Raw genomic sequence first — 12,060 nt, forward strand, 5'->3', positions numbered from 1 at the left:
TGTACAGCGCTTTGGATAAAGGCGCTATATAAATGCCAACCATTTAGTAATGGGATGCAATGGTGATTTCTACAAGAAAAAACATTTATAAAAAACCACGTGAACACAATGGTATACAGGTATCATCTGAATACATATTTATTAGATAAATATTAGGTTGTCACATCATCTAACTACATACAGTTCTGCAAGACTAAAAATCACAATTAGTTTATTTTTTCTGACCAGTTTAGAATATGAAATGATTGTACATACAATGTACAAACATAAAGACAATGGCCACTTTTGCATGAATCACCTTAGATTGTACCTTTAAATTTATTTTCTTTTTGTCTGATCATGATATCAAAAATTGTACAAACTATGGATTTGGTTACAATCTTTTTGAGCCCCCCCTCCCTCTCCTGCCCCCACTCCCTCTCAACCTTTCCGCGGTATTCTCTTCATTAAACGTTTATGTCCTGTAGCACCTTAAAAATACGCAGGTGATCGACTAATACACGTATGCTAAATATTACATGTAGGCAAAACAAAGTTGTCGTTTTTTTTCTTTTTTTTCTCCAATTCCATCGATAGAGAGGTCAAAGTATATTACATAAGGGAACAAATGCTGAGAGATTCCACAGACAACAAGCAAGATTCATTTCCCACATTGAATCACTTCTGATAGGGGGTTGCAAGCTTTTTTTTAAACTCTGAGGAAACGATGCGCATTCCTGAGGAAAATGAATACACTTCTGTTAACATGTTTCTATAGTCATTTACATATATACATTCCTCCCGTGAGCCTCCCCACCAGGGGCTAGTCTTGTTCTACAGCTCAAGTCTAGCCCAGAGCGGGGAGACTCCAAACCTCCAGCTTTTTTTTTTCTTTTTTTTTTTTTTTCTTACTTTTCCTTTTTCCCCAGACAGAAGTTTCCTTTTTTGATGATTGTGCAACTACAGTATGCAGAGGTGCCTAATACGTGGAAATGGCTCGTACATAAATGTAAGCGAAATGTAAAAATAATACGTTCAAATATGACTATTTATATACAGAATGGGGGGAAGAAGACAAATGTGGCAGTGCATCTTTAAAAGAAGTACTGCTCATTTGACTGATTTGGATATACAATTTTCGGTTACTGTACCAGCACCAATGAGCTATTTTAATCATATTACTTTCTTAAATTGGAACAACATCTTCCAAAAAGTCATACAATTTATATGTGTAATGTTCCTTTTGCAATACACGGCTACATTAAGATAAACCAAATTAATGAGCTTGGTAACCTTAAAATTTCATTATAAAAGAAAACAGAAAAATAATTTACAAAACCAGAAAGCAATATTTAAAATGTGATACAAAATTTGAAGGGTCTTCAGCTTTTACAAATGTTGTATTTTCTATAACAAAAATAAAAAGTATATCATATAGATTTATTTAACATAAGGCTGTGATACATTTTTAAAATACCACTTGTACAATGTGACCTTAAAGAGTTGAGATTATCCCAATGGCCCTTTCATTAAGTTAATGCAGTCAAACTACACCACTGCTCTCCCAGCCATGCCACTGTGTTTTCTCTTCAATAAAAATGAAAGAATGAGCCATCAAACAGATTGAACAAATACATTTTTCTGTACAGTCTTCGAAAACCATGAAATTCTCATGAAAGTGGAATATTGCTCGATCGACATCTGAAGTGATGCAGAAGTGGTGGCCCACGCGTTTTGTTCAGGGACACTGAAATTGATTTCAGGGGGTAGTACGTAGTACTTAACTAATTATGACGGAGAAACACCTGCTTGCAGATTCTGATAGATTCTACTGCTGTACTGGGGATTATGAAATGACACACAAATATAACACTAAAAGCAAGGAGACCTGCAACACATAGCTTATGAAAGGCCGATTGATTGATTCTGCTATACAGAAGAAAGATCGTTTGTTAGAGTGGGGCTATAGTGCTGCTGGGGAGGGGTATTAGACAAGCAGTAGATAACAACCATGGACAACCAATCATGAACAGGATTAATATCATCTAAGACCATACTAAAATATTCACAAAAGTATTTACAATAGCTTTTTAAAATAATACATTTGCATACTGAACAGCGCTTTTCTGTTAAAATGAAATTGGAAAACAAAAGATGGAAAAAATCTCATACAGTTCAGCTTCCAGATATCAGACATTTGTTTAAAAATATCTACATAGAAACACTGGGGGCTACCATATATTTTTGCTTCAGTGACGAATTGTGTTTCTCTCGGTTTTTTTCTCTAGGTCTTTGCAATGAAACAGTAGCCCCACTTCCCTGTTCCCCTCCCAAACTTTGGTGATATAAAGCAATTTCCCAATGATTATTTAACTGTGATGCATTTGCAGCACTGCAAAACAACAACGACAAAAAAAGAGATTAAATAATAACAATAATCATTACAAAAAATGAACAATATACTGTAAATATCAGAAAATAATCCCTTCGGAGAATAGTTAGTGTTAAAATTAAATGAACGAGAACGAAATAGAAGACAGAGGAAAAAAAAAAAGTTGCGGTTAAAGTCATTGATAAAAAGCACGCCATCTTAGCTCCGAATATCACTAAACAAGGGTAAAATTGGCACACATGCACTTTTTATACCACTTACTGTACATAATCCATCAAGGAGAGAGACAAACGTCACAAAATGAGTACGCAAGCGACGCTAGGCCCATGCAGGAGACAAAAGTACAGAGGAGAAGCACAAGCTAAGGGTGCAATACAGTGAGTCTGGTACAGAGGTCTACGAGGGCGGTAATAATATCCCAACTACAAGTTCCCTCTCTTTCTCTTGTATTTCCTTGCCTTTTTATCAGATAAAACTCTCCTGTCAGGTAAGATAGGGACTGGATTACTATGTAACAGTCTTGTACAAAAAAAGCTGCATTTCACTGTGTGGATAGAAATGCCCATTACAGCTAAGTACAGAACACAGGGGAGGGGCAATCTTCAAGATGATCACAACACCGACCCAGAATCCTCCTGTGTTTTTTTCCTTTTCATTTAGTGTACTGAACACGGGGGTTTCCATATTACAAAAAATAGCAAACAAACGAAAAACAAAACGCACAAAAATGGCCAGAAACATAATAGTTTTTTTTTTCCCTTATCTGCATCGAGATGAAAAAGCGCTTTCAAAACGTAGTGAAAGCCTTTGAACATTGAAAGACATTTGTTGTATTTTTTTTTTTACTTTACAGTGGGAAGATGAAAAATGAGTTTAACAAACGATAGAAAAGGGCCGATGGTCCTGCTGCCTGTGTCGCGAGAGTTCTTCCCTTTGAGCGGTCCTCTACGTCGTGCGCTGCAGTTTGTCGTACGTCTTGTGCTTTTGAATGGTGCTCGGCGGAAAAGCAGTGCTATTGTTCAGTTGGACAAAAACCTGTTATTTGGGAAGCCGTATTTCATAGATTGGAACAATAATGTTCAAAGGGGTTACAGACACTGGCCAGGATGGGCACTTTTTTTATCTTTTTTTTTTGTGTTTTTTTTTTTTTTTTTACATTTTCTTCTTAAAATGAGAAATAAAATAAGAATAAAAAATGCTACAACACTTTCCTAGTGTTCACACAGAACACTGCGTGACATAAAAATGAACTGAATATAGCTGCACAGTTTCTTAATGTTCAGAGATATTACTTTATGGCAGCCAGCGGGACTGCCACAGCTGTGTGTTTGCAATAATGCTCAGTCAATTTGCTCTGGAGAATGAAATATTTAGAAGAGGAAGGAGAGCAAGGGGAGTGCATCTTTGTGTTTGTCAAGTACTGAGGGCTGTCCGGGCCGAGGCTCCGCTCCTGGCTCAATGAGTTCTCCAGAAGAGCGGGCCTCAGTTGTTTTCGAAAAGGGAGAGGAGATCATCGTTGCTATTGCTCGGGAGGTCCGGGGGGTCCAGGTAGGATAACAGCTCGTCGGGGTTCGCAAGTTCTGGAAGAAGCTGCAAGAGAGACAAGACACAGGATAAAACTGAGGGGCCGTCTCTTTTCCGCTGAGACGTTGTTCATCTCCGTTTCACAACGAAGGACAGAAAGACTGAAATATGAGGCAGAGCACAGCTTCAGCTGGAATCTCCAGTCATCTCTCTCGTGCCAACAATCACACGCATTCACATGCGATGCTTTATTCTTCGGTTTTCTCTTTAAAAAACACTCATCCATTGTACACAAACCGCACTTCTTCACAAATCAAAAAAGATCCAGGAATGTCTTACAGCACTTACTGGGCAATCGAGGTTTATCGAGGAGGAGAAGGATTAGATTAAGTGACAGAGGCACTTAGCGGTGAGCTGAGGGAAAAGGCTGGCACGCAACAACCCAGGAGCAGTGCGAGGCAGTGGGATTAGGGGTACCCCATGTGCTGTTTTAGGGCCCTGTCTTTTGCACGACGCACACTTACATCCAAGGAGGGCTCCGGCATGTCAGGGGCGACCGGCCCCCCGGCCTGGCCCTCTAAGGCGGAGGAGGGGTTAAAGTTCAGGTCGCTGTGCGGATGGCTGTTGGAGCCGGGCTGCGGGGGCGGGGGCTGGCGCGAGGGCTGAGGAGGACCGCTGTGATGTAACGGCTGCCCCGATTGGCTGCCGGGGTGAGGAGGCCCGTGCAAGCTCTGCGCCATGGAGCCGTGGGACTGATCGGAGCTGACAGGATGAGGCATCTGCGGAGGAGAGAGAGGGCGAGGCTGTGACCGAGAGCCAACGCTGCCCTCACCCGACCCAACCCGCAGCCCAGAAACAACAAACTCAACCCTCCCTCCTCCCACACGGCAAAAAACTCTTAACAAGCAACTTAAAATCTTAGTTCGATTACTTTTTTGCTAAATGAGACAAAAAAAAAAAAAACTGCCAATGAGGTGAGAAAGTTTGACTCATTTCAAGATTTGCCAATGGGGTGAGAAAATGTTAATGTGTCAAGCAAACTTAAAGCAAGCTAATACTTTCTACTTGACACACACAAAAAAAAGATTTGTATTATTTATTACAAGACTAAAAGCGCTTGTTCTCTGCTGGCAAATGTAAAAGCACAACCATTAAAGTGAATTACACACAGAGCAGAGAAAATGAACTCCAAGGGAGATTTCCCCCCTCGGTGGTAGCTTTGAGTTTACTGCAGAGAGGCAGTTATGATCAAACCCATTTACTCAAACCAGCGCTGTGCCGTGCGCCAGACAAACAAGCTTGTTTACTCCGTCAGTTCACTGCCATAATTACCAGCACAACTGGGTCTGTTTAGGAATTAGCTACTTATAGCCTATTAGTAGTTTGTTTAGCTCCATTATGGTGCATCTTTGCACGCTAAATTAAAACTGGGCTTGAATGGTACAGTGTAATCACCTCGTGAGAGCCCTGGGAGTTTGCGTTTAGGCCTCTTGTAAAGCGTAACAGACACACTTATCAAACCAGGACCCGAAGAGCCGCAGGGAGAGCTGGTCTTTATTTTCACCCAACCAGCATCAACCGGTTCTGACCTGAGAACCATATGAGGCGAGTTCACGGCTTTAATTGCAGAATGAAGTGCTGAGTAACGACGACAACCAGCACGCCCTGTGGCCCTTCGGGGCCAAAGGTTGAGTAGCCCTGTTCTACAGTATAACAAGCTCCCCTGACGGGGGGCACTGGGGCGGGCTGTTTCGGAGCTGACCTGCCCTTCACTGGGTGAAGGTTCACGTAAGGTGTCAGGCATGCTGTGCCCCGTTCGGCAGTATTAAGGCCAGTTCGTAGTCCAGCGACAGAGCGTCGCTCGACTGATATGGCGGAACGTTCTATGGTCACCCAACTGTGGTCGTGAGAAAAAAATGAATGCACTCCAGTTGCCCAGAGTATAGCAACATTCATTGCATGTTGACACTGGATTATAAACTGGCCTTTACATTAAGTTCCCTAACAGGAAGCTCTGGGTAGGGTTGTTTCGGCGGGGTCAGGGGTCAGGGGTCAGGGGTCACTTACTGAGTCAGGCATGCTGTGACTGAGGGGCTTGTCCGGGGCCATGAGACTGTTGGGCATATCCGGCGGGTGGGACAGCTGGGGTCCGTGCATGAAGTCGTTCATGGAAGTACCACCAGGGTTACTGTGCGGGAAGTCAAAGTTTCCGTGTCCCTGGTAACTGTTGCCTAACACACAGAATCAAAGCCAGGGTCACAACACAGGAAGGCACCTGCAAATGCTCTTCAATGTACTGATACGAGCAGAGCTAAGCATGTTAAAAGCATGAATCGTTTTGAAGAGCTTTTTTAATAAGCAGCTGCTGGTTTGTTACCTTGGTTTCCGTATTCATTGTTGTTGCCCCCAGGTGGGGGAGGCATGGATGGGTAGGGGGAAGGTCCCGGTCCGAGCTGTGCGATCATCTCCATGACATTGGGCATGATCATCTGGCTCGGACTCATGGTTTTAAACCTCTTGGCCATCGGTCCATCCGGGTCCTCCTTAATGTGAATGTCTGACTTTATCGCAACCGGCCGCCAACTACACGTGGGGTCGATGGTCACCTCCTCAAACTCCGAGCTGAGGAGAAGAAACATATCCAAGTTACTCTCAAGCTACTCAATATATACATTTTCAACATCTTCTTTCGGCAGAAGCTAAATCAGTGTTTTTCAACCTTGGGGTCGCAACCCCACGTGGGGTCCCGCGGAATTCAAATGGGGTCGCCTGAAATGTGTAGATTGATAAAATTAATGATTTTTTTTTTTTTTTATCAAGCCTTGTAGCTTACCTAACTGTACATGTATTTCCTGATCAGGGAAAATAAAATGTCACTTTGTGCACTAATCTGGCTACTCTGTATTTGCAACTCAGTATAACAAACATGATCAAGAACTAATTCTAGAAAAAAAAAAAGTCTCTGGGGTCGCCAGAAATTTGTGATGTCAAAATGGGGTCACAAGCCAAAAAAGGTTGGGAACCACTAAGCTAAATATTTATCTAATCAGATGTGCTTAGGTGCAGTTTCTGTTTACCCGGTGTGGTTAGATTATACTAGTTATAGTATAGTTATACTAGGTCATGATAGGAGAAAAATAAAATCTGAATCGCAGAGAACTTACTTCTGGATGGCATTCAGGATGCCCCACATGTACTGGTCAACTTCCAATCCCTCTAATAATGCGGTTTTACTGGGAAGAGAGAGTCACAGCTTAGAAAGAAGACCTCAGATTTTTCAAAACCATTTGGGTCATTTTGCCCTCACATATTTCATTACTTCTTGTTTTGTGAATAAAAATGAGAACACACAGTTTCTCTTTGAAGAGAACATTTGAACATTTCCTCTTACTTGCATACAGGACATCGCCACGTGCCTCGTTCACAGTTCAGTTGCAAATAGGATTCCAAATCGAAACACTGCGGGGGGGGGGAAAAGTACAGAAAGTTTATGAAAATAGGTCAGCAGAGTGTTTACGCTAAACTGTGAGCCAGAGAAGGAGAGCAGCATCGGCCTGTGGCTTGCAGACAGAACGCACCTGTACGTGTTTACAGTCGTGGCCTCGTGCGGGGAGCTGAATGCGCCTGAAAGTGATCGGACATTTTAGAGAGACCTTGATGGCCGTCTGCTCCACCCCATCTTCACCGTTTAGCGTGGCGTTGCCGGAGGAGGCCGCCACGCTGCTGAAGTTCCTCTTGACTGAAGATGGGAAAGAAGGGATTAAGAGACAAAGTGGAAAATGTATTCGTAAATACGCAACCATGAAGAGGAACTACCTAGGCAACCAGAGTGTTGGGTTAGACATAAACATGCCAATCATTTAAAAATAAAGACGGGTGTTCTTCATAAGTACGGTTATGGTTTTTAACAATAGCCTATATGATCGTAGTGGTTAAGGTACGTGACTGGGACCCGCAAGGTCGGTGGTTCGATCCCCGGTGTAGCCACAATAAGAGCTGTTGGGTTGACAAATGTTTTTTTGGGGGGTTTTTTCCACAGATTGTACCTCTGCACTATTTGTGGAGTAACCAACAACTGACCCATTTTACCTGAAATCTGTAACAACATTTTTGTAAAAAAAAACCCCACCCATCTATTCTGGTGTACCTTATTTTATGAAATGAGAATGAGATCAGAATGTCTGCTAAATACATTTAATGTAATTTAAAGGGCCACAAACTGGATAACTCCCAGTTAGCACAGGATTCTGTAAGATAACGCAAGCATACTTCATAAACTCAAATATTCTTTCTTTTTAGGTTACAATGGGTGATGACCCAGACTTGAACCACAACAAAGTAATGACTTATTTTTCTTTGTGCCATTTTGCCTTTTGGCGTCTGACATTTATTTTGTTTATTCATCACAATATTTACACAGCCGTTGGTAGCTTCAATGGTTCTTCAAAGAGAAAGTGTTGTTTTAATTTTAACAGAATCATTCCTAGGTTTATAAAAAAAATATTAGCCTGTGTGGGGAAAAAAGTGTCATAAAATTATAATCGACATACAGTTTTATTATTGTGAGTTGGCAAATGATGGCGAGAAATAGTTCATTTTATCAGAAAGTGAATTAATGAAAACACAGTTTTTGAAATATCCTGCCTTACAAAGATGCAGCTTCCCCATATCTATGATCAGTGATCTTCAGTGAATGTGAAAACAGCAGTCAGGCGTTAGGCGCAGTTTCTCTGTGGACAGTGGTGGCAGGTCCACAGGGCTCCACTCACCTTTGGTGATGCAGTGCTCGGCCGGGAGAAGCCTCTTCTTCAGCAGACCCTGCAGCACGGACCGCACCGAGGGCCTGTGCACCAGCTGGAGGACAAACAGGTGCGACTGCGGAGAGAGCAGAGTGACGGGTTACTCCCCATACACCCGCAACCTGATCTCACAACATCCCCAACCTGATCTCACAACATCCCTCAACCTGATCTCAAACATCCCCCAACCTGATCTTACAACATCCCCCAACATCCCTCAACCTTACCTCACAACATCCCTCAACCTGATCTCACAACATCCCTCAACCTGATCTCACAACATCCCTCAACCTGATATCACAACATCCCCAACCTTACCTTACAACCTCCTTCAACCCAACACAGCCTGTAGCCTAGTGCCATATGTAGATAAGTTCCCTTATTAAACTTGTACGTCTATTCATCAGACCACAAATATTTTCAGAGATAGGGCCAATGTGGATTTTAGCCAACTCAGACGTTGTCAATTAAATGTTGCACCATCACCAGTAGCTTTCAACATTTTCTAACCTGCAAACTACAGACCCAACCGTATATCTTGCATGGGCAGCCTGTGACCTAGGCCCTTAACCCCTCATCGGTCCCGGGAGATTGTCCCCTGCTTAGTCTATTCAACTGTAAGTCGCTTTGGACAAAAGCCTCAGCTGAATAACACATTATTATTTATTTAAACTGAGTCATAGCAAGCATTGCTGTTAGCACGGTGCTAACGGCAGGACGAGCACACTCACGCAGCAGCAGGCCGTGACGGTGATCTGGATGGTGTTCCTCCCCGGCTGACACACGTGCTTCAGGTGCAGGGGCTTGTGGGAGGTCTTGTTGTCCCCTCTCTCGATGGTGAGCGGCGTGGCGTTGACGCTGACCTGCACCGAGGCTGGCCAGTTGGTGTTCATCTGCCGGTCCTCGTGGTGGTAGCACTTAAACTGCAGCTCCAGGTCCGACCTGGGCCCAAGGAGAGAGAGTCAAACCATGAGTGCCTTTTACCCACGCCATACTATTACAACTAATACCAATAATACTGGCCTTTCTCACAGCTACTGTATCGATTTGCACATATAGATTTTTCACATGATATTAAAGCGACGGAACTAAAAATACTAATTCCACAAATTGTTGTGTTTATCACGTATAACATTCATTTGATTAAGAATGTTCATGGGCAATTCACTGGGTTTTCAAACTGTTGTGGAACAGAAGTGGAATCTTTATCACCACTGACACAGACTTGTCCTGCTAGTGTCAAAGTGTGTAAAAGTGTGGTATGGCAAGTGTGGACAAAGACATGCAGACTAGGCTACTTGGGTGGGCATTAACAGTGCATTACTGCAAAAGAGCATGTGTCCTCAGTCAACTTACCCTGTATAAATAAAGGTTAATTATTAAATAAGAAATAGTGTCCTTGAGCCAGTGACTTAAATGACCGAGCGGATTTCTAAAGGAGAGCGAGGCGGGCTGGGGCAGACGGGGCTGAGAGAGAGGCCCACCTCCACATGAGAGTCTGGTGCACAGCGGGGCGGAGGTGGAAGACGTGGTTGCTGACGGCGAGGTTGTGCTCCAGCCGGAAGGGCTCCAGCACCACGCCGTCCCTGACCGGGAACGTGAGCCTCAGCTCCTCGTTGGGGTTGGCTGGGATCGAAGAGGGAGAGAAAGCGTGAACTTTCCCCTTCGCATCTGTGGTGCGAAAGCAATTTGGTTTTTAATTTTCACAGGAGAGAGAGAGAGAGAGAACATTTGGGACACTGTGTGGAGCACAGGGGACCCAATCACAATGCAGGGTTTTTACAAGTCAGGTGGATTTTACCACTTCCAATCACAACGCAGGGTTTTACAAGTCACATGACTTTATCACTTCCAATCATAATGCAGGGTTTTACAGGTCACATGATTTTACCACTTTTCTAATGCAGCCCTTCATGTTTTACTTACACAGACTGAAGGATAGACTACATACACTGCAAGAAACCATTTTATAACTGCTGGTACAAATAAATGCTTGCAAATAAAAATCGGCACCATGCTAGCAATGTACCACAGCCAGGAAACAGGGTGCATAATGGTTGAACAACGTGACTTGAATGCGTTTTATGACACCTGTGGTGGGGGTCTCAGGTCTTCCAGGAGTACTCACTTGGTGGTGGTGGGAGAGAGCTGATATTTGGTTTGATTTCTGGAGGGAACGGGGGCTTGACGTCCTGGTTGGGGGACAGGTACGGAGGAATATTGCTCCCCGGTGTCATGGGGGGCGTGGGGTTTCCTGGGACGGGCGAGTGGGGGTAGTTGCCAACAGGCCGCGGAGGCTGCAGGAGAGAGGGACACACACGCAGCGTCACAGACGGGTCGACGGTATCCCAGAACCCAGTGGGGCCTAGCCCACGATAAGCCACTACACAAACAGATGACGGAAATGACGTACCCCATTAATGTTGCCTTGGTTGTACGAATAGCCGCTCCCGGAGAAGTTGTTGCTCTGTCCGTTGAATGGATCTTGCTGTAAAACGACAAGAGCATCCATGGTGAGACTACATTTTGCATGGTTTGGTGCTATATTGCAGTCCATGGAGGGTGCTCACCTTGTAATACTGGCCCATGGCCACGCTCGGCGGGGGGTACTGGCCCGAGCCCTGCTGCCCCGGTACCCTCTGCCCAGCGTAGTTGGGGGACGGCAGTGGCCTTGGAGGGTTCGGGGTGGGGTACTGCCCTTGCTGGTTGGGGAACTGGCTGTTTGGTCCGTACTGCTGGCCTCCGTAATTAGGCTAACGTCCAAAGAAATCGGTCCAAAAAACACAGGGTAGGAAAAGAGTCAAGATTATGGCCTGGATTCAAACAATGCTTGCCATATTCACATTTGGAGTCTGTTCAACAACTTGGCAAGGTCCCTGTTAATGTAAAAAATGTGTTTACACTGAAAGAAGTCATTTGTATTCATTTGTAAGTCAAGCTTAAGGACAAATATTGATTGAATTCCAGACCCACGTTTTCGAATAAAATGGCAACGGGCAGGGCCCGGCACCGACAGCAATGCAGCAGCAGTCTGAAACACCCAAGCCCTTTGAAATGGTTTCTGCTGGAGTTAATCTACCTCGGTGTGTTAAGAGCGGACACTGACCTCCCCAGGATAAGACCTCTTCAGGCCCTGCATGGGCATGGACTGGGGCCGGGGGCCGGGGTAGCCCTGCTGGGGCATCCTCTGGCCGTGGTTCCCGAAGGGACTCATCCCCGGGGCCCGGGGCTGGCTCATGCCCATGGGGGGCCCGCTCATGTTGGAAGCGCTCATGCCGGACCCCATGTTCCCGGGGTTCATGTTCCCGGGGATGGAGGGCGGCCCTCTGGGCCCCGGCTGGTTCATGAACTGGCTGCTGTAGGCCT

At 44.5% G+C, this 12,060-nt stretch overlaps 1 protein-coding gene across 8 annotated transcripts in view; it reads right to left on the bottom strand.

Moving 5' to 3' along the window:
* Positions 1 to 114: 114 nt before the first annotated feature.
* Positions 115 to 12,060, bottom strand: part of zmiz1a (zinc finger, MIZ-type containing 1a) — a 111,483-nt gene continuing 99,537 nt past the window's right edge. For 6 of the 8 annotated variants that reach the window (XM_061231471.1, XM_061231469.1, XM_061231470.1 and 3 more), the window contains 14 exons: positions 11,801 to 12,060; positions 11,265 to 11,447; positions 11,108 to 11,182; positions 10,823 to 10,991; positions 10,179 to 10,365; positions 9,426 to 9,636; positions 8,665 to 8,770; positions 7,474 to 7,634; positions 7,287 to 7,354; positions 7,060 to 7,128; positions 6,273 to 6,517; positions 5,963 to 6,126; positions 4,420 to 4,674; positions 115 to 3,961 (listed from right to left, as the gene is read on the bottom strand). The exon at positions 11,801 to 12,060 is cut by the window's right edge. In XM_061231471.1, the coding sequence (XP_061087455.1) occupies positions 3,854 to 3,961; positions 4,420 to 4,674; positions 5,963 to 6,126; positions 6,273 to 6,517; positions 7,060 to 7,128; positions 7,287 to 7,354; positions 7,474 to 7,634; positions 8,665 to 8,770; positions 9,426 to 9,636; positions 10,179 to 10,365; positions 10,823 to 10,991; positions 11,108 to 11,182; positions 11,265 to 11,447; positions 11,801 to 12,060 (2,261 nt within the window). In that variant the 3' untranslated portion in view covers positions 115 to 3,853. The remainder of the gene's footprint in view (positions 3,962 to 4,419; positions 4,675 to 5,962; positions 6,127 to 6,272; positions 6,518 to 7,059; positions 7,129 to 7,286; positions 7,355 to 7,473; positions 7,635 to 8,664; positions 8,771 to 9,425; positions 9,637 to 10,178; positions 10,366 to 10,822; positions 10,992 to 11,107; positions 11,183 to 11,264; positions 11,448 to 11,800) is intronic. The other 2 variants (XM_061231473.1, XM_061231472.1) reach the window with 1 other exon arrangement.

This window comes from Conger conger, chromosome 2 (genome assembly GCF_963514075.1).
Source record: "Conger conger chromosome 2, fConCon1.1, whole genome shotgun sequence".
NCBI classification, from domain to species: Eukaryota; Metazoa; Chordata; class Actinopteri; order Anguilliformes; family Congridae; genus Conger; species Conger conger.